The following is a 23,454-nucleotide window of genomic DNA, read 5'->3' on the forward strand; positions in this document are numbered from 1 at the left end:
ACGACACAATTCTTCCATTTTAGCCTTACTTTTTTGCATTTTGAATGTGTCTAGATGGGTAATATCGTGCCTAGGTCTAAGGCACGGTTTTCTTTATCAGGCAAGGCCTGTCGTACCATGCTGGCCATGTCAATCCTGTGTCGTGCTAATGCGGCATGAGCCGTACTGGGACTTGTCAGGATAACGACCAACGTGCCTACTTCCATCTCTATGTTTTCATGTTTTAAAGTATACATTACTTTAATGATGTTTCAATGCCCCTTTGTTTGATGTTTTAAAGTATACACAATTAAATGGCGGTAAGAGATGTGCACAAATATTAATCACTCTTTTTTTACCTAATTGTATATATTTTTCATCTTGATAAAAAAAAATTATCCAATAGAGGCAATTGAATAGAGCCTTGCTCAATTACATAAGTTGAGATGGAATTGAATCTTACTCACAATAGAAGAACACGATCGACTAGGCATAGCCAAATAATTGATTTTAACAAACTAACATTATGTAAGAATGGTGATTATTTTAACTTTCTCGGACTTTTTCCTACGTGAAATTTATTTACTGGGATGAATCTAAAAATTAAATTTTGGGGTAGCGAATTTTTCTCATGTTGTTTATACTTATGTTAAGATCTCATATATGAGAATTTTGGGGTTGCAAAATCGATAATCTTAATCATTTTTCAAAAGTTTGGTGTAGCGAATGCTACCCTTCCCTACTAGTTAGGTTTCCCCTACGTGTAAACTAGACACAATAAATCTTTACTCCCTTCTAAACCTTCAACTCTTATCACATTCAAAGTCTCCTATAGTCCTTATAGGTGTACTGTAGATCATCTCAAGTTACAATGTGTTTTCAACCACTACAAAATAATAGGGGGATATTGACAGATTTTTTTCTGTAAGAAACGCACATTTTCCGTCGGAAATTCGCTTTTCTGATGGAATTTCCGTTAAAAATTGTAACACCCCCATACTCCAAGTGCCTTACCAGGACCACTCAGGTATGAAGATATTACTATCTCGGTTACCCGAGGCAATGATAATCAAATAAACAATGAAGAAACAACGTTTAAATATAAATACTTAGTGAAGAGTTACAATTCTCAAAACCAAACCAAAAGTGTAATACATGTTCTCAAACCGATCATTTCTTCGTTCTAATCGAAATGTAAAGAAACTACTAAGCTACGAAATGAAGACTCCTATCATCATGTCGTGGCAATCCCGGCTATCCCAAGTACTCATCTCATACTGCTCAATATCCTGTTCACCATCCCCGAATGGATCACCGCGAGTTTACAAAACAACAACCGGGTCGATCTAATCACACAACTCAATATATATGAACAATAAGATAAACGAATGACTTAATCGCCACACGCACAACCACACTAATTCCAATCATCTCAATCACCGATCGTCCACTTTGGACCGGCCTTGCCGATGGGGGACCGCGGCCGTAGTACCCACCAAATCCTCGCTCCACATAGTGAGCGATAACCCCAATCCATTAATGTGCACATCCCTTCTGTGGCGGGTTCCACAGAAGGCGAAACTAGGGCGTTAAGCCACTCCCGCAAGTGACCCCACTCGGTAGAGGACACGCCTCGAGAACCATAGACAACAATCACAATCACAATCACAACCGTCACAATACAATTACTATATCAAACAATCAATCTCAACACATCAACAATCATCCCATTATGGGACTAATACGAGTAGAAATCCTACCCGGAAAGCACACAATCGACGGTCTCTACTTCTTTGTATCAAAAAGCTCCCTCTATGAAACCTCCTCCTATCATACAACATACAAATGCTACCAAATCACATACTACTCAAAAACCCCCAAATTCCTATATTAGGGTTTAACCAAATCAAAGGAAAGATAACAAAAAGGGTACATAGATCTTACCCTCGACGCAAGGATCTCAACGGTATAACCGACGATGAGAACCGACCTTCCAAACTCCGGGAATTGCTAACAATGCGATTAGGATTAAGAACGTACTTGCTTTCTCTCTTAAACAGTAAATTAGGTTTTGCAAAAGTGTTTAGAATAATGACGACGAAGGTTATATATCTTAATCGCATAATTAACAAAACCCGAGAAAACTCCCCGTAAAACCGGTTACTCGATCGAGTACCCAAGGTACTCGATCGAGTACCCCCTTACTCGATCGAGTATCCCAGCTACTCGATCGAGTACCCAACAGGTCATAAACTTTTCTAAAACGCAACTTACCCTTACTCGACAGAGTAAGGCCTACTCGATAGAGTACCCAAAAACTCATAAATACGGAGTATTACAGAAATGACCGTTGGTCCAATCCGTCACGAAAAAAGGGTTACTGAAGGAATTTCCGTCAGGAATATGAAAAACTGATGTAATTACCGACGGACAATCCATCAAACGTTGTCTCCTAGGCTTGACAGAAAGTCAACAAAGAGTTGACCTTTCTGACGGGAATTCTGTTAGAAAAGTCAAACTTTTGTTGACTTTTCTGAGAATAGTCAACGGTTGATTGACTTTTCTGATGGAAATGGCAGAGGCTGGAAACAGCAGCCTTGCTGTCAAGCTACAATGCAAAATGCATTGTTTCAACACGCACACAGCTAAAACCTGCAATAAACCATATACAAACTTGGTCACCGCGAAGCGGAAATCCATTTTAATGTCGACCCCAAGAGCGGAATCAACAGTAGTCAGCGTTCGTATCAAAGAAAACCAAACATGATTGAGAAAAGAAAGTTATTTACGTAGAAAATTTTGTCGAATTCATAAACGTCTTAGTAACATAGAGAGAATTTGTCTTTTACATAACAAATAAAATGTTGAGCCAAAGCTAAAGGCTCAACATACTTGTGACACCCCCATACTCCAAGTGCCTTACCAGAACCACTTAGGTATAAGGACGTCACCATCTCACTTACCCGAGGCAATGATAATCATAAGATAATAACGAAACATACTTAAAAGTAAATAATGTTCAACGTGATTACATGCTAATACCAAAACTGTTAAAAAGAAATACAAGTTCTCAAAACTGTTTACTGTCAAAATACTATCAAGTGTCAGACACAGCGGAAGACTTCTAAACTGCAACGTGGTGACTCATCCCAGCTATCCCATACGCATCATCTCATACCTGCTCAATAACTGCTCACCACCTCCGAATGGATCACCACAGTTTTTAAAACATTTAAACGGGGTCAGTACTGTTTACATAAAAGCAAGCCACAACAAATCAAATGCCAAAACAGCTCAACACACAACAAACCCAGTCTCCATAATCAATCTCCACACAACTGACTATACACTAAAGTGTGTAGTCCTGCCAGAGTACCCATCGCAACAGGTACTCCACACCGCCAGTGGGGGACTGCAGTCGTTCCCACCTAAGCCCTGCTCATCTCCATCGAGCGATAAACCCATGTTCATTAATGTGCACATCCCTTCTATAGCGGATTCCACAGAAGGCGAATCAAGGGCGTGAAGCGACTCCCACAAGTGACTCCACTCGGCCAGGGATGCACCCCGAAGAACACAGACAGTTAAACAGCAACCACAATACAACATCAACAACCGTCTGAAACAATCAACAATATGAAATCACAACCGTCTGAATCAATCAACAATCACTAACTACAGCACAATCACCACAAATCATATAACTAATACTGAGTAGGGAAACCCTAGCTGAAAAGCAATCACAGAATCAGACGATCTAGCAGCTGTCTCAAAATCTCCCCTCTACAAATCCTCCTAGACATACATTCATACAATTACTACCTTAACCACACAAAACATAAAAACCCCCAAATCCTCAAATTACCCAGTTAGGGTTTCAACTAAAATCAATGAAACGATATAAAAACTATACTAGAATCTTACCCTTGACGCGACGAACTCAACGGTGTAAAGAACAAGACAATCCGACGATCCTAACCCTTGGGATTTGCTAACAACGCGTAGAAGGAGAACAACGTAACTCTTTTTCTCTCTTGAAAGGTTTTATAAAAGTGAAAACTGATTAAGAAAGGATGACGGAAACCTTTTATATTAATCACGCATTATTAACAAAACCCGGCTAAAATAACCCGTAAGACGCACTTACTCGATCGAGTGCCCCTTACTCGATCGACTTACTCGACGTAATAAGTACCACTCAATCGGATCAGACGTAGAGTTCTTCGGGTTTATTTTTTTGGATATCGTTAAATTCAACAACGGGCCCGGGCCGCACCCATACGAAGGAGAAAGAGTCCACATACAACAGGCCCAAGAGGGTTCCACTCTAAACCTAATTGACAATAGAGGGAGTAGCCTATTGCCTTATAAAGTGGTAATTCTTCTCCTCTTTTATCAATGTGGGACAGCCCTCACATGTGGAACTTTGGGTTTCTTCACACTCCCCCGCACATGTGAGGCCCACTTTTCACACAGACTGAACAAATTCATTCAACTGAGCAACTTTGCTCGTCCAGCTGCAAACATGGTATCAGAGCGCATGACTAAAGACCTGGGTTTCATGGGCCAAAGTTTGCAGTCGGACGAGCAACGTTGCTCAGTTGAATTTGTCCGGTCTGAGTTAATACTGGGCCAAGTAGAGAAGAATTACCACTTTATAAGGCAATAGGCTACTCCCTCTATTGCCAATTGGTTTTAGAGTGAAACCCTCTTAGACCTACGTTGTGGACTCTTTCTCCTCCGTTTGGGTGCGGCCCAGACCCGTTGTTGAACTTAACAGTATAAGCCATTGCAGCCTTGAAAAACGCTTTCTAGTTAAAAGACAGTGATCTAAACGACTAAACCCATAAACCAATTTAGTCTGGTCCAGACTAATTGTCATTTGATCCAGTCTTCGAATTCAAATTTTCCAAAGGTTCGGTCTTCACGATTGTCGGTCTAGTGGATTCCCCTAGTTCACCCATTTACCTAGCGCATTCACAATTTCACATAATTATTACTCAGCTGACACCACTCTAGTCTTTAGAACTCTACGTCTAGCATTCCAAACCTCGCTAATAATCAAGATCATGACATATTAAGCAATAACACTTTCCATAAATCACAAAAACATGCAAACGTCCAAAATAAGAAAAAACAATCCGTGACAAATCCACTAAAAACTTTACAGAAATGTAACCCGCCCATATAATTCAGCTTGGAATATCTGGCATTCCAGTAAGACACCTCTATATTGTCATAATCTACAGACCAATCCATAAATAATACTTCCTCCATTCAACTCCACTCTATCACTTTCTTTTTTCACGTTTGTCGCGCGTTTTACGCGCTAAATATCATTAGCTACGTATTTGCAAAAATTATAAAAGTTATATATTTTTAATGTACTCGTAAAGACGAATAAAACAAGATCCCACATGAATATATTTCCACATACGTATCGAGAGAAAATTGAAATTGAATACACAATTGTGAATAGTGTACAAAAGTGAAATAGGTAGAGTGGAGTTGAATGGAGGAAATACAGACGAGCTTTTATTATCATTATTATCATCAAATATAGTCACGTACGTACGACCACCTACATCAGTCCAATCTCTGTTTTCAGAGCTCTCTTTTCCACCTCCACCACGTGACCCTTCTGCCACCTCAACCCCACTCTTTTCTCTTTAAGAGTAGGTCTCCTTTGAAACGATTTCAACATAAAACGAGAAAATATCAACATTTTTTAATAGAAAGTGATCATTTAATAGTAAAATGATACTCAAAAAGTGTCGCTCTATAACATTAAATTAATGGTAACATTTTATCGTAAAAGCGTCACATTTTTGTCCGGTCTGTCTGAAACAGGAATTTGCCCATTTTTACTATCCCTTCACTAGTTAACTCCCTGCTTCTCTTCATTCATTACACTCTCTTCTTCCATTTCCTTATTAACCAACCAAAAAATATGCAATACTACATTATCTTTATTTTTCTCATACCATTATTATCATATTCAGCCTATGCTAAACCATCAAATGATGCTCAAGCAATCCTACATTTCCAACAAAAAGCTGATATCAACAACAAACTACACTTCCATACCAATATTTCTCATTGCCAATGGCAAGGCGTTCAATGCTTGAACAACAGAGTTGTTCGTTTCGTCGTAGAAGGCGAAAACCTTGGTGGCATTTTGGTTTCAGACTCGCTTTCTCGGTTAGACCAGCTCAGGGTGTTGAGTTTGAAAAACGACTCGCTTAATGGGCCTGTACCCGACCTGTCTGCGCTTTACAACTTGAAAGGCCTCTACCTTGAGTATAACCATTTTACGGGCCGGTTTCCGGCGTCGATTAAGACGCTTCATAGGATTAGAACTATTGATTTATCGCGTAATAATTTTACTGAAGAGTTGCCAACCTGGTTGGCGGGTTTGGATCGGTTGTATTGTTTACGGGTCGAGTTCAACAAGTTTACAGGAACTATACCGGTTTTTAATCAAACTACATTGTTAGTATTCAATGTTTCTAATAATAATTTACGAGGTCCGATACCCGTGACACCGACATTGTCGCGATTTAATCCGTCAAGTTTTTCACATAATCGAGGATTATGTGGACGGCTTGTTCGTCGGGAGTGTAGGCCTGGGATGCCTTTCTTCGATGCCCCGGCGGGGGCGCCTGGTCCTCTGGTTCATGGTCAGGCGCCGCCGCCGTTGTCGACGCCGGTCGTAAGGAAATCGCACAGCGTCGACAAAAGGCACGTGAATAAAGCGGCGTTGGTGGTCGGGTTTGTTACTGGAGTCATTGTGTTGATAGGTTCGGTTATTTGTTTTGTAATGGCGGTTAAGAAGGGGAGGAGAGTCGATGATGTGGCGGGGACGATGGAGTCGGATTATTCGGCGGCGATTAATGCGGCTGCGGTGATGATGTTGGAGGAGGAGAGGGAGGAGAAAGTGAAAAGCGCGCAGCAACAGGTATATCTCAAAGCAGCCATTGCTGAGGAATATGAATATTTTACTTTAATTACTTTAATTTTTTTTTATTAGTAGATTGACTAGATTCTGTTTTAATCTATGTTGTTTTCTGTTAAACTATTTCAAAGTTAAAAATTTTTATAACCTTGATCACAAATACTTCGTATATACTCCCTCCGTACCACACCAAAGGTAACACTTACTATAAACGGACGTACCACACCAAAGGTGACATTCTTTATTTGACCCACAACATTACCTAGTTATCCTTATAATCATTTGATATTTACACAAAATGCCACTACATACCCCACCTACCAACCCACAATTAAACACTCAATTACATACCCCACCTATTTATTCCCTCTTTACCCTTACTTTTTCCACTTTTTTCTAAATACTCCATTTTTCCCTACGTTACCTTTGGTGTGGTACGGAGGGTACATTTTTATTTTTTTGTTATAAAAATTTTTTTTGCAAAAAAAGAATGATTGGTCAAATTATTGTCCATGGCCGGTGAAAAATTAAATGAGAAGCAGTGGTGGAGCCAGGCGGGACTAGCATGGTAGTCGTCTTGCTAAACAATGAAAAATTTGAAGTTTTTTCATTGAAATTTTCTATTTTTTTTCTAGTTTACTCTATTACGTTAGTAGTTCGCCCTGCCTGAATTAGTCACCCCTAATGTTAAATCCTGAATCCGCCACAGATGAGAAAAGCGTATGCACGAAGTATTAAGTATTAGGTGACGTTAATATGTATGTTATTCCTAACTTCAAATTCTGTTTCCGCTACTTTAACAGATGACGGCAGTCAAAGAGGTAGAGAAAGCGGGAAATTTGGTGTTCTGCGGAGGGGAGACGCCAGTGTACACAGTGGAGCAGCTGATGAGAGCATCCGCTGAGTTATTAGGGAGAGGGACGATAGGGACGACATATAAGGCGGTGGTGGATAATAGTTTGATAGTGTGTGTGAAGAGGATTGATGGAGGGAAGATGGGAGGTGTTGCGGAAGATGTGTTCCAACGGCATATGGAATCAGTTGGTGCACTTAGGCACCCTAATTTGGTGCCTTTGAGGTGTTTTTTCCAAGCTAAGGATGAGAAGCTTTTGGTTTATGATTATCAACCTAATGGAAGCTTGTTTTCTCTTATCCATGGTATCTTTCTTTCTTTCTTGTGTTCTATTATTTTAAATTCAGTATATGATTTTGTAACGCCCACAAATCGCGATAGTGTACTATAATTTCGTGGCAATCGTAACTTATAATTCTAGGACAATGGACGCGTTTTATACTATCATGTTAAAATTATAATCCCTACATCTCGTTTATGCTAACTGATTAGAGGTTAGTTTAATTTAGTGATTAAATATAAGATTATCAGTGACAGAAGTAGAAAATGGAGTGATTAGTAGATTAAAGAAATGGTAATTAGGGTTTTGGAAGTATCAACAAAAAGAATCTTGCAGGTGGTAAAACATTGGGAAGTGCCTGTAACTTGGTACCACAGGACAAAGTGTTTGCTATTGTTAATGTTGTTGTCAATTATTTTGGCATGCTCTACTGTCTAAAATAAACCATAGGACTCTAGGAGTATAGCTATAAGATATCACAAATTTAGATAATAAAAAAGTTACTGTAATACAGTTATTGTGCATAATAATCTATTGCAGTAATTTCCGTGAAGTTTAGTTAAATAGGAGCATACTATGATACAGTGCATTCATTTTTGTTGTCGAATGTCGATTTATGGCTAAGTGGCTTGTTAGGTGAAGTTAGTAAACCTGCTTAAGCAAAGGTGGTAGCAAGAATACTGAAGTTCAATATCATAACAAAGTCGATTTTTGTTGTCGAATGTCGATTTGTGGCTGGTTAGGTGAACACTCTCGTATTCCTTCCCTTCCGGGATTCATACGCAAAACATGGGAGGGCACATATTTTCCTCTGTGTGCACCAATGTTGTCCAATATCATAACATTTGAACCAATTCAGCTCCCTTAAACTTTAACCTTTTATTTTCCTTATCCTTAGCCATTCTAACAGTGCAAAACTGCAAACCACACTGCATTCAAGTACTGACATTGTTAGTAATTAATTAATTATGAGCATTCAATTCTTGGGAATTTTTAGATAAGATGCAGCTGCTACCAGTCTGTAAATTTCCTGAGCTGGCAACATACATTGCGCAGCCATAAGCCCATAACCCCAGTAAAAGCATTTCTGGGCAGAACTGCTGAATAGAAATCCTAGAATTGCTACTGCAATAACAAGAAACATTGAATCTGTTAAAGCTCGCTAACAGAAATAAGTTAGAAAAATACCAGGTCTGTAGTTGTCGGAAGTGGCTTGTTCGATGAAGTTAACCATTGAATCTTCATGTTTCTTGCAAACTTTTACAGTACTTCAATTTGAATTGTAAGCAAAATGAAAATAATAGTTTCTCTACGCGACTTTATTCTCAGGCTAGTAAGTGTTTACTTCTCTGAATTTTTTGAAGCTTTTAACCGTAGATTATTTTATATAGTCCTTTTGAAATTTAAAGTTTAATATGCCCTCTTTCTTTAGAGTTTTAGCTAATAGAATAGAATATGTTACATATTCTTTTCTATTATTAGCTACCACATTTCTATTGATATAGTACTTCGTAATATATCCGGTATTATTCTTCTAGATTCAAGAATGTTGATATATATTTGAATGCAGGTAGTAAATCAGCGAGAGCAAAGCCCCTCCACTGGACGTCATGCTTAAAAATAGCAGAAGATGTAGCACAAGGCCTCTCCTACATTCATCAAGCTTGGAGACTCGTCCATGGAAACCTCAAATCCACTAATGTTCTCCTGGGTTCTGATTTTGAGGCGTGTATAACAGATTATTGCCTAAACGTTCTAACTGATCAATCGCTATTAGAAAATGATCCAACCCTAATCGGGTATAAAGCACCTGAGACCCGTGTTTCAAACTCTGAAGCTACACCCAAATCTGATGTATATGCCTTTGGAGTATTATTACTTGAGCTTTTGACCGGGAAACCGCCTTCTGAACACCCTGGTTTAACACCAAAGGATATAGCACAGTGGGTAAGGGCAGCTAGGGAAGTTGAAGATGGTGGTGTGGACGAGAACAGACTGGTTATGCTTCTCGAGGTGGCTATAGCTTGTAGTGCAGCCACCCCGGAACATAGGCCTAATATGTGGCAAGTGTTGAAAATGTTGCAGGAAATCAAGGAAGCTGTTTTGATGGATGTGCCTGAATTGAGCCCTGAACATGGAATGCCATAGCCTCCTAGACAGTCTTACAATATGATTCTGAATCCGGATTTTAAAAACACAAGTTTAACCTACTTCGATACCAAATGATTGCGGTTTATGAGAAGTATAAAGAAGCTTATCTGAAGCAGGCAGGTTAGTGAACCCCAAGAGGACATTGGAGCCTAGCAACGGATTTTTGTGACCTCGTCGATAGCACGTTCCGAGAGTAAGGATTGTTCGACAATTTGACGCTTGGCTAGTTGGCTTTAGCATTTGTTACGAGTAGTACATTAACTAATTTGATCCATTTGATATTTACTAAATAGCTTCGTACATGAACTTTTTCATTGTATTATTTGTATAAAGCTTACTTAGCAACTGTAGCAAGTCTATGTTGACTGTTATTTTATCGCCAGTGAGGATGCGGAATGTGAAAGAGAAGGGCGATCCTATATTTCTATGCTATCAGACTGTCTTATAGAAAAGCTGTATTTGGGGATTTCCATAATATTCCAATCAAAAGGTTTGGGCCTTTGGGGTCCAAATATGTTAGAAGCGTAGTTATGGAATGTGGGCCTGTTGGCCAAAAAATCTGGGCATCTATCCTCATTGACTACGCCCATATAGTTGGTGAGTGGAATGGTTCATTGGACCAAGTCCGCATAGGAAGTGGGTATAATGACTCGTATTAATTTGTTTTTGGTGTTGATTAGTCGAAAGCTGGGCATCTCCTCCATAGTACTGAAAGCAATTTAACGGGTTGACCCCTTCTAAGTTTGGCTTTTTCATTTATAAGAGTCGGGAAATGAGAAAATGGGTATAATAACTCGTACTCCGTATTAATTTGTGACAATCAATCAATTAGTCTTGATATACTTGACTCGTCTAAATTTAAAACGATAATTCTGTCTTAAACAACAATTTGTGACAAACCATATAGTTTACATAAGTCCCCTCTTTCAGTTTTTCCTTTATTTTTTCTTCTCTTATACTCCCTCTTGACCTAGCAAAATCAACCCGACTCGAAAAGGCTGACCCGAGATCCGAAATTGACCTGAATTGCCACTTCTGAAAGACACCCGAAACCCGAATTGACCCGACCCGACCCGAAAATGACCCGAGCTTTCATGGACCCGTAACAGACCCGACCCGAAATGACCCGGTATAAAACTACCCAACCCGAAAATGACCCGAAAAAAACATAACTTTAATTGACCCTAAAAGACTTGATATACCCCTTTTTTTTCTTAATCAATGACCCGAAAATGACCCAACCCAAAATAACCCGAACCGCTTGACCTAAAATAGACCCGACCACAAACCCGAAACAGACCCGGTAACCCAAAATGACCCGACCCGACCCGACCCGAAGTAACCCGAAAATTTGTGAAACCCAAAATGACCCGACCCGAACTGGTCCGACTCAAACCCGACCCGATTGACTCGTTTGCCAGATCTACTCTTATTTAGACCTCGCAAAAGCAACCCGACCCGAAAAGGCTGACCCGAGACCCGAACTACATCATCCGAATGTGACCAGAAACCCGAATTAACCCGACCCGAGCTTTCTTGACCCGTAACTGACCCGACAAAAATAACTCGATCCGAAACCACCAAACCCGAAAATGATCCGACAAAACATATTCTAATTGAACCGAAAAGACTTGAAAGGACTTTTTCCCTCTTATTCATTTACCCGAAAATAATCGAAACAACCCGACCCGCTTGACCTGGAATAGGCCCGACCAACAAACCCAAAACAGACCCAAAACCCGAAATGACCCGGCCCGAGCTGAATTAACCTGAAATCAATGAGAGGCCCGAACTAGCCTGACCCGAACCCGACCCGATTGATATGTTCGCCAGGTCTACCTTATTCACTATATTCTTTCCATTTCCTTTATGCATAAGAAATAAAAAAGTGAATTTGGATCATACAAAAGTCAAAACACACTATTGATATGCCATTGAATTTGGATCATACAAATCAATCCAAAAAAGAAAATTAGGAAGAAAACCCAAATAATCCGAATAAGGAAATGGAGAAGAATAAGATGGAGTATTTTTGTAAGGAGTTTTTTATTTATTTTAACAAGTTCTTCGTAAAATTTTATGGAAAGATTACAAATTATATCGTGTTAAATAATTATTTTCCAAAAAAACTGCTTATTTATTAAAAAGAATAATGAAACTTAGTTGAAATTATTTATTGAAGATGGATCAACGTAGGTTCTTTTTTTTTTTTTCATTTCGGTTCAAAACGGGTGAATTGCTTTGCGGCTTTATACTAACCCCGCTGAATGATGCGACGACTTAATAAGTTGTAAAGAAATAGATATACTAAACCCGCTGAATGATACGACGACTTAATAAGTTGTAAAGAAATAGATAAGCGAAAAATCGAATTTGCAGTAAAGCAGTTGATGGAATTAACGACTTTAATTTGTTTAATTTTACCGTGTTTTTAAAAAATGGTATTGTGGTACCATTTTTTTTTATAATATACCTTTTTTTTGTATTTTTACATAGCCGCTTGTTGGAAATATAGTTTCACTATAGGGGCGAAGATATAATTAGAGAATATTTATTGTTGTGTCGTGGTATGGAGGCCACTGAATGAGAAACGAAATCGCCCCGACTACGGTACAAATCGATATAGGCGTCGTCCCCCAAGGTCACACAACACTCCTAAAAGTTGTGTACTCAACCATTAGGAGTTGGAACTCATATGGTATGCTCAAAATTATCATAGAGAAGTAGTAAAGATATATGGAAGATGTATATTTCTCAAATGACTACACTTCTCTATTTATAGTGGTAGAAATGGACATCATAACCACAAAGTTAATGGCATAACCACTACCCATAAACATGGGTCAAACATGATGTTAGTGGCTATAAACATGCAAGTAGTGGAGAGAGTGTAGAGATTCTCTTACGAGGCAATGGAAGGCTTCTCTACAATGTAATCTATCTAGACGACATTGCTAGCCTTTGCATTACTTCCAACAATCCCCCACTAATGCAAATGATAGACAAAATTCTGAGCATATTAATAAGGATTGATACTTAAGCATTAATATCTTTCGATTTGAATTAACACATAGTGAAATGGAACAATTCTTTCATCACCTAGAGAGTGAACGAATCTTGAACTCCTAGACTCCGGGATAAATTCCAAACACATATCTCACCTTAAGTTCCAGACGAGTTCCGCGATACAATTCAACAAATTTATGGCCAAATGAACCTTGGGATTCTCACGAGTGCTCTAGAGAGATAGCCTAATCTCTCATAGAAGGAGGCCAATCCTTCACACCCACGTAGGTGATTCCAACAAGTCTATCTCCATATAAACCACTCAAGCATGAGCTATAGAATCATTAAGAGCTCTAAGGCTCAACCTCTCAACATAGCGGTGAATCCATCAAATCCTTCTCAATAAGACCACCCAAATAGAGGGATATAGATTCATTAAAAGCTCTAAGGCTCAACCTTTCAACATTGCGGTGAATCCATCAAGTCCTTCTCAATAGGACCACCCAAATAAAGGGATATAGATTCATTAAGAGAAATATCTCAACCTCTATCATTACGGTGATCTCATCAAGTCCGTCTCACAAGGACCATCCAATTTTGGGCTATAAGACCATTAAAAGCTATATGCTCAACCTTCTAAAATAGTGTACATGTCATAGGAATGGGATGTGTACACAAGTATGAGTTATCTATGGCTTCGTTAGACCACCCTTGCAAGGCAAGTTCCGGTATCCACCACAAATTCCTCAACTAATAGGCTTTTGCCCCATTCCCCTCGATAATTCTAGGACATCTTTCTTTCTTAGTCCATTAGCTTAAATATGCTTCACTCAAATTTCACAAAGATAATAATTTGTGAGCATATTATTCTCAATCAACTTTCTCAAACCAAATCTGCATAAAATGTGTAAATCTACAAGTCGTTATACACATTATTTTAGCATTATTAAGTTGATATTAGCATTACGCTAAAGATAAACATTAGGCAAAACTCCATGCCCCCACAATTAAGTAGTAGCTAATAACAGCTTCACAATCACCCTGCATCTTACGCAGCAAGATTAAGAGCAATATAATATGCTTACACAATAGACAAGGTTATAATAGTCTTCTCTAATAGACTTAAAACAAGATCACCATTAAAGGTGGAAATGTATAGTACTCACCATAGATCTCACCTTGTTGATCGTCATTACCTTTTAGTCGATCCAATATCTTTCTAGATATCCAACATAATTCAATTCTTAATCTTGCACCTTAGGAACTTCACCAAATGTGAATGATAACTTTTGTAATGAATACACAAACAAAATGTACTTAGTTGCATAAGCTACATTGAAGCAACTATAATTATACATATTAGACTTCTCACAATAGTCAAAACATGTTCTCTTATAACTCATTAGCATCGGTGTTCTAATTAAATATAGAGCTCGTATTCTCATGTCGTTTAAAAGAACAAATAATCTTCTTTATTATTTTCTCTTTCTAATAAATTGACATAGAATAAAGCATACACGTAGTCTTTGTGATTTTGCGCCCAAAATCATATTATTTACTAAAAGCTCTATATACATCATCATTCTTATATTAGAAAACAACGAATCTCGATGATTGTTTCACTTATATTTACTCTTTGCAAATTCACAATATTTTACAAAAAGAATTTGACTTCTTACCAATATAAAATCAATCATATCTCATATAGTGTGGTGTAAGCAAAATATAACATAAATAATTGAACCTTACGCAACCATTATTTATTGACATAGCCATTATCCAACAAATTAATACTTCTTATTTTGGTTCAATTAGTCAGGTATAAAACATACGACTATCATTTTCTCTACACCCCCACAATCAAAGATATACATGCTCTTCACAAATTATAAGATATCAACTCTAAACATGATGAATAAATTTCTCAAATAAGTTGAACGTCTTCCCCCACATGTTGTCATGCCACAAATTAGTGACAAACATAATTGTTCAAACAAAATATACACATTATTTATTCATTCATCGTCTCAACTTTTAGATATCATATAATCATTGACAAATTATGTTCTTCATATCTACTTTTATGAAGCTTTGACAAATAATCATTTCAAATTTTTGTCACACATATCCAAGATATTATATAAATTTAAAACAAAATATTTAGCCCCCACATTTGGTTCATAACTCAAATATCAATTTTAGTTCATCTCATAATCAAAACTAAAATAAAAAAAACAATCCAAATGTGTGAAATATTTTGCTTGATAAACATATTATACACATAACAATATCTTGGTCACTCAATCATTCTAGCTACTTTGTCATTCAAAATCTTGGAACAATTTCATTCACATAATCTCGAAATCAATTATTAAAAATAATTTTACCAAGATTATAGACATGTCTTACTAAATAAAGTAGTAGCTTAAACATATGAATGATTAAGGCATATATAATTTGACCAAACCTTCATATTTTACATCAAAAATATTTGTAAAGCAAATTCACGGGAACATACCTTAATCACAAGAATGAATTGAGCAATAAAATTATAGATAATACCATTCTTTTATGAATCTCCATAAACTTTCCAGCACACTACCATGACATTGCTGCCTATTTTAAGGAAGCTAAATGACATAATCTGCTCCCGGCTTCAACTACAAAGTTGTAGCCCTTCTTCTTAGCTTTCCAACGCCATATTACACGCCTCAAACAAAGGTCTAGAGACCGAGTTATGGCCAAAATACCGACGTGCTGTCTCACTCCATACGGGCTGAATCTTCTAGACGAACATAAATATTTTCTCCAATCAAATGATTCTCAATGACGAGAATACAACAACAATAATAGTGACAAAATTTCGTTTCTCAATTGTTGGAAATATAGTTTCACTATATAGGGCGAAGATATAATTAGAGAATATTTATTGTTGTGTCGTGGTATATGGAGCCATTTGAATGAGAAACGAAATCGCCCCGACTACTTCGTCTACAAATCGATATAGGCGTCGTCCCCCAAGGTCACACAACACTCCTAAAAGTTGTGTACTCAACCATTAGGAGTTGGAACTCATATGGTATCTTCAAAATTATCATAGAGAAGTAGTAAAGATATATGGAAGATGTATATTTCTCAAATGACTACACTTCTCTATTTATAGTGGTAGAAATGGACATCATAACCACAAAGTTAATGGCATAACCACTACCCATAAACATGGGTCAAACATGATGTTAGTGGCTATAAACACGCAAAGTAGTGGGGAGAGTGTAGAGATTCTCTTACGAGATGGAAGAACTTCTTCTGATGTAATCTATCTGATATCACATTCTTTTCGCTGCATTACTTCCAACACCGCTGAATTATAAAGACTAAAGATTTAGCAAAATCTTTTGTAGCTGGTGAGATCCGAATATTGGCAACCACTGAATGAATATTTAGAAATTTAATTTATATTCTTATTATACTTGTACGTATTAAATTAAAACTAAAAATAATAAAAATAAGCATAAAAAGTCAAAATACACGGATCATCACAGTAAACAAGAAGCACAAGTTGGGTTAGAATGAAGAAGTAAACAAAAGTAGACAGCTAAGCCACGCTGAAAAGGTCCAAATAATGCCGAAAGTCCACTCTCTTCTTAAATTACAAGTAATTAGAAATTTAATTATAGAAAATGAAATATATATTGACTAATCTCTTTTAAAACGAGTATATCCGTCTTACGGTTAAAATGGATAAAAAATATGTTAAATAGGACAAAAGTGAAATTCATAGGAAATAACAAGATGTATCACATCATTCACATGTATGTATGTCATATCTATACAAGTGAATTATTATTTGACCTGTTTTAAGCTTAAAACAGATACTTTTGTCTTAAATGAATATTTGCAAATATATTCCGGGTAGAAAAGTCTACACACTTGACAATCCTCCAATTAAGTAGTAGTACCATTCATGAGTGTTGTTTGTTTCAAACGTCCCACCAACAAAGAAATTCCATCTTCCTTGTTTTGACTTGCTATTTTTAATCCACATTTTGACATTATGCACGTCCATCATTAATCAATTTATGGTAGAGAACTGGAGACTATAACATATTGTAGACGCTTCTTTATGCTCAAGGGTAATCAACATAACTTGCGCATATTCGCTAGGAATCAACCCTCTAACTCTAATGCAAATTACTTTTTTGGAGGAAGATTTTAGTGTATCAAACCCATGTAAGAATATCTACCAAGTATTATTTGGTGAGGTCGTCTCATATAAAAAGCCGTTATTAATGATGATATATTGGCATGTCTAACAAGATCCACTCCACCACTGTGAAAATATCATCAAACTAATTCATACTACTTTGGTATTATGTAAGAAAACTATCTCAACCAGACTGATATTTTGATATTTAGCTAATGGTTCAATCACCTCCGTCCTCCCAAGCCAACCTTTGTCGTCATTATTCCCGAGCCAAGGCGAGTCCGACACCATTTATTTCAATGACTAAAAATCATTTCTTATATCTGAATTGAATTGAAGTAGCTTTGTCGTAATAGATTAGTCTTGCTCTTTTGGAGTGAAACTATCTGAATTGAATTAGATTTATAAGGCATGCATGACCTGAGCTGAACCAAAAAACAAAAATAAACTGAACTGAACTTATATGAACTAAACAAAGTTAAAATTAAGTTCAAGACATTATCGTAGATAATAATATTGTTTTTAATTGTTTTATTTTTAAAATTTTGTTGTTTACAACTTTTTCAAAGAATTGATAAAATTAAGTTATTTTATCAAACATTCAAAATAACATGTAGAAAGGTTTGCAGGTAAAACTTATCTAGTGTGGTCACAGGTTTGATTCAACAGAGTTCTATTGGACCTTGGAACATAAGCAACGATTGTTTATCCCCAGCTAAGCTTCTAAATTCATCATCTGCATAAATTAATTACTCCATTCAATTTAAAAAATAATACATTCATTTTTTAAGTTTGTAGAGTTTTGGTAAATAAGAAATCTACTTTTTAACTAAAAATATTCATATTATCACTCTCAAGACTCACGCCAATCTCGAAAAACTGATCATGCGCCAATTAAAACGATCAAAGGCCTTTTTACAAGTCAAAATGTTCATCTTTGGCTATTTAACGAACTAGTCCTCTTATAACATTATGAAGCTAGAACCTTAATCAACTCAAAACGTTCATATCTGACTAACTAAACGAACTAGTCTCTTATAACAATAAGAAGCTAGAATTAATTAAACAAGTCAAAAGTTTCATATTTGACTAATTAAACGAACTAATCCTCTTATTAAAACAGGAATAGGAAGTTAGAAATAAAGCCCAGAAATAAAGCCCCAGCCAGAAGCGGTACAAGAGCTGAGAATCTCGATCCCACTTTTGTATCCCCGTCAGATTGATCACACGAAATACTCTATATCGTAAGAAGGCGGGAAATTAGTAGATGAGCCGAGAAAAATGGGACAAAGGATCCGCTTTAAAAAAACAATTGGTCTCCCTTGTGACGGGTTACCATTTGTGGCGGATATTTTGTGAGATAAAATGGTAACAAAATGGGTTAGTGGAGAAAGGGGACCACATGAATAGTGTTGCAGAGAGAGAAAAAAAGTGATCTTTATGAGGTAAAATGGTATCCGACACCAAGAAAGAATTGGATATGTCTGCATCAAAACAAGAATTTGTGTTTAAAGAAAGTCTACACACTAAGCAATTTGACTAAATTTACAAATTTGAAAGAAATTCTCAAAAATCACATCAATAATCTCAAAAGAAGCAACGTTAGCAAAGACAATACTTTCTTTAAACCAAATCAACTCCCACCAAATCCACCATATATATCTCCACTACATTTTACTTTTTTTTTTCTTTCACGGATTACATACAATCATACATCTCTCAAGTCTCAACGATCTCATTCTTAACATTTCCACATCCAAGGATAAACCAACAAAAACAAAAGCCAACTTTGACTTTAAAAAAAATAAAAAAAACAAAATAAAAAAGTTGAGCTTTCAATTTTTAAATGTTAGGCATTACATTAGGTAGGTGACGTACACCCACCACCACTAATTTAATAATAATAAATAATACCACTAAATTAATTAATTCAATATTTCAATCTTCATAAAGAAGTTGCCTTGGACTTTCCTTCCTTCTATCGTTGACCCGTTGACTAAACGTTAAAACCACAATTCCGTGATGAGATCTTCGTCATCTTCCCACTTGTTTCTGTCCCCCCTTCTCTATCTTTTTTGGACGGTTTCGATCATTCATTTACTCCACCTCTTCTTGTGGGACCTTTGCTTGACTAATCTCTCTTATCCCGATATCAACATTTGGATAGGGCGCTATCAGATGGTACCGAGTTTCAGACGAATTTTTTTAAAATGGGGTGGGTGGGTAGGACTTAGGAGGATTCGAGAACGAGAGCAGCGGCGACAGTAGCGTCTGTTACATGTTGCGGGTGATTGTGATCGCCTTCGTAGGTTACGACTAACATTGATGCATCGTCTAACGCTCTTTCCACATGCTTTCGGGCTGGGCAACCCCGTACGCTACTACACTTGTAATATCCCCTGTTAAATAAATAAACAAACCAACCTAATATTAATTATTTTGTTATGTCATGCGTTATGTTCATGTATCCTCCTAACTATCAATTTGAGACGTGTGGAGTATGATTTCCTAACTTAAATCATTATTACATATTGCTTTTATCATTAGTTTACTTAACTCTAATCATACGTTATGTCAACTTATTCAAGGAAGGTCAACAGAGATAGAAATTAGTATTATTCCTTTATCTTTGATTAAAATATCTTTTACAAAGAACACAAAAAAGTAAATAAATGATTGAGATAGGTGGAATCGATTTAAAGTTGAGGATGATCGACTTTAATCTAGATCTATTGTAAAACGGTTTTATAAACGTATTTCTAAGAGCGGAAATTACTAAAATAGCCATGAGTGAATTGATTAACAAACCTTGGGTGAGGAGATCCTTTAATAGGCTTTTGACCATACTTTCTCCAAGAATAATCATCTGGTGGAATATCAGCCATCTTCACGCTTATTGCTGGTACTCTAACCACTCTCTTCATCCTTGACTTTCTGCAATTTAATAATTAATCAACCATTAATCACCCAAAAATACTAAAATTAAAATAAACAAAATATAATAATTATATAAAATGTAAACAAATGAATACCTTCGTTTCGAGCAATGGCAACGACCAGAAGAACCACACTTAGCTTCATCCATAGAACTACACTTTCTTTTCAAAGAATTAGTTGACAAAGGTGGTTTACCAACAGAAGACACTTGAGACATATTCGTAATTTGAAAACCCGACGACATCGACGGCTGAACACTGTCCGTCTCACCAGTCAACGACGATATATAAGAAGCCGCGGCAGATACAGATATCTGCGGCATAGTCGAAAAATTTATCGTCGTTGACGATTCCTTCCGCTCCATCGATACCGGTTTCGGCATGATCAGGTTATTATGTAGATGTGGCGCGTGGGTGTTACCGTGAGGTAGCGGAGGTAACCGTTGAAGCTGCGATGAGCTGTATACTCTTCTGAACGCCGATCCATGAGACGGCTTACTGTCTAATACTAATTTATGTTCCTTCTTAGGAACCGGTTGAACTACTTGTGCAACCGGCGCAATCGGTTCTGGTTCGGGTTTGGGTTCGGGTTTTTGTGGGAAAGCGAGAGGACCGCGCCTGAAGCGGGCGTGACCGGTTCGGGTACGGTCTAGGAGGGAAATAACCTTCTTAAACTTGTTGACCGCCACGTCAGCAACAGCTTTATACTCAAAATCATTAGTGTGGATTTGAGTTTGTTGTACCTCTTCATTTTGCGACAGTAGCTTGATGAGCTTCTCGACGCTTTGTAACCCGGCAGCGGCGGCTTCTCTAACGGCGTTTTCTTCCATCCTAGCGGCGAAAGTGTCGGTGCTGGAGGTAGAAGCGTATGTACTCACCATAAAGTCAACGGCCATAATAACGAGTTTAGAAATGAGGTGGATGAAGGAGAAATGATGGAAATAGTTGGAAGTAGTTATTGAGAGAGGAAGAAAGAGGGAGAGGAGGAGAAAACAAGAAAGGAAAGAGGGGAAGATGGGTGAGATAATAAAGGGGTGAGGGGAAGGAAGGGGTAGAGAGAGTCAAAGTAGGTACTATTGAGAGTGGGGCCTACGTTTTACACAAAAGAAGGGATGGCATCTAGGGATGACTCAACCATCTTGTGTCGTTTCAATTTATCAGTTGGTCAAACACTATTTCCAATGCTTATGCGACATTTGGCTCTTTTGCTTTTTCTTTTTTTTTCTTTTTTTTGGTTATTATGGTGACTTTTACTTGATTCAAAACTCAAAAGTCAGATTTAAAATTCAGGATTTTCAGCAACAAGGTCTTGTTGGGTACAATTTCTAAACCAAAAAAATTCGAGTTATTCTTGCGATTTTCAGGTGTATTATAAGCCAGCTTCGGATCTTACGAATTATACAGGTTGAGTAGGGTTAATATACGGGCCAAAAATAATTCACAAAGGCCTTTTTCCATTTTTTAAATGAATAAATATTAAGCGTAAATCATATTTGTTGTCAATATTTAGATATATTTAATATTTACATTATTTATAGTCAACAATAACAGAAGTTAAGAGATTTTAATAGTTATTTTATTATTAAAAAAATATCAAAGTTAAATAAAAATTGGGGTTTTAATTATTTTACAATAATTTAAAGTGCTTAAATTATTGAATTTTAATTATTATTTCAAATACTCTCTCCAATTCGTTCATTTCATCCCTCTTTACTTTTTTGGAATGGTTTGTGTGGTCCAAATTCGTTTGCATGTGGAATAGAGTGTTTTGTATGTTCTAAAATCATTTTCTTATCTCTTGGTGTAAAATAGAAAGGGAGAAAATGAGCGATTAGGAGAAAATATATAATATTAAAAATATTTTAAATATATATTGTCTTATACATTTGATATTAGTTTAATATAAAGTTATATTTAAGTCGTAAGGTCGAAAGCGTCTGGGGCGAGTTTTGACATTAAAATAACGTGTATTTTACGACTTAAGTCATCGGGTTGTCGGTTAAGATTTTCAGGTCATGATACTGGAATAAATGAGTCAAACGAGTGTTAACAAGTCTAGTGACCATAACTCGTGTTTATGAGTTTGGAAAATGACGAGTTTTTTTTTTTTTTTTTTTTTTTTTTAAATCGATCGTCGTTTCAATAACTACAATTTAAAGAAAAATAGTTACTTTTCAAATCCAGTTTAGGAGTTTTTGTATGTCCGAGTTTTATTTACCGCACAAATGTTTGATGATCATATATATCTCTTGATCACGGTTCCAAACTCAACAAGTTCTTTGTTTTTTGAAAATCGTAGTTCTCGTAAAAATCATCAATTTGAAAAATAAATCGGCACTCACTGAAATAAGTTGTTGATGAAATAAACTAGGTTAAATTATGGCTAAATAAGTTATCTGAAATGTAAATTTGAGACTAGAATTGGCAGCTGGCACGCGGAAAGTTGATATGACACGACCCATAATCAATTTTAGCACGGCGCAAGGTTGACAATGACCCAATATAGAATGACAAGTCAAGCCGTGTCTGCGCCAAAACTTAAGAAAGAAGATCGTGCCTAACCCAAGCACTACACGACCCACCTCGGCGCGACACATTTAAGCACACCCAAATTATTAATTAAGAAATAACGCCGAAATGTATGAATTGTTTGGGCACGCCAAAGCATGGCACAACATGATTTCTTTTTCACCAGCAGAGCACAACACGATATAATGTTCACCTTCTCGTGCTTGGGCCGTGCTTATTTCTCCTCCACATTAGACAGACCCTAAATACTACGAGTAGTAGCTTATTATAAGACGCAAAAACAAAATTCCTAAGGACAAACACGAAACTTGCTTCATCTGTCAAAATTTGTACCCTTTTTTTCTAATATTTAATGAAGAAGATGTTACTTGAGAAATACCAATTAAGCTAATTTAGAAACCTCTTTAAGAATAGACTTGGCAAAATGATCTAACGTGGCCAACTAGTCAGGAGCGGGTTGCCTAATTTCGGGTTTGCAAAAATCTGGGTTAGAATGGGTTAGGTGATTTCAGATTCGAGTTATTTTAGAGCCCGATACCAAATTATTTCGGTCTACTTCGT

The 23,454-nt window shown here is 36.9% G+C and overlaps 2 protein-coding genes across 2 annotated transcripts; one reads left to right on the forward strand and one right to left on the reverse strand.

The window, feature by feature from the left end:
* The first annotated feature begins 5,841 nt into the window (after positions 1-5,841).
* Positions 5,842-10,745, forward strand: LOC141586639 (putative inactive receptor kinase At5g67200). The gene is made up of 3 exons (XM_074407935.1): positions 5,842-6,937; positions 7,738-8,092; positions 9,638-10,745. Exons 1-3 carry the CDS (start codon positions 5,930-5,932, stop codon positions 10,213-10,215), a joined length of 1,941 nt encoding a protein of 646 aa, XP_074264036.1. The 5' UTR covers positions 5,842-5,929; the 3' UTR covers positions 10,216-10,745.
* An 8,285-nt stretch (positions 10,746-19,030) lies between these two features.
* Positions 19,031-21,439, reverse strand: LOC141586640 (putative WRKY transcription factor 7). The gene is made up of 3 exons (XM_074407936.1): positions 20,461-21,439; positions 20,237-20,362; positions 19,031-19,827 (listed from the first exon to the last, which is right to left on the reverse strand). The coding sequence occupies exons 1-3, from the start codon at positions 21,258-21,260 to the stop codon at positions 19,659-19,661; spliced, it is 1,095 nt and encodes a 364-aa protein (XP_074264037.1). The 5' UTR covers positions 21,261-21,439; the 3' UTR covers positions 19,031-19,658.
* Between the last annotated feature and the right edge of the window lie 2,015 nt (positions 21,440-23,454).

This window comes from Silene latifolia, chromosome 6 (assembly GCF_048544455.1).
Source record: "Silene latifolia isolate original U9 population chromosome 6, ASM4854445v1, whole genome shotgun sequence".
In the NCBI taxonomy this organism is placed as follows: Eukaryota; Viridiplantae; Streptophyta; class Magnoliopsida; order Caryophyllales; family Caryophyllaceae; genus Silene; species Silene latifolia.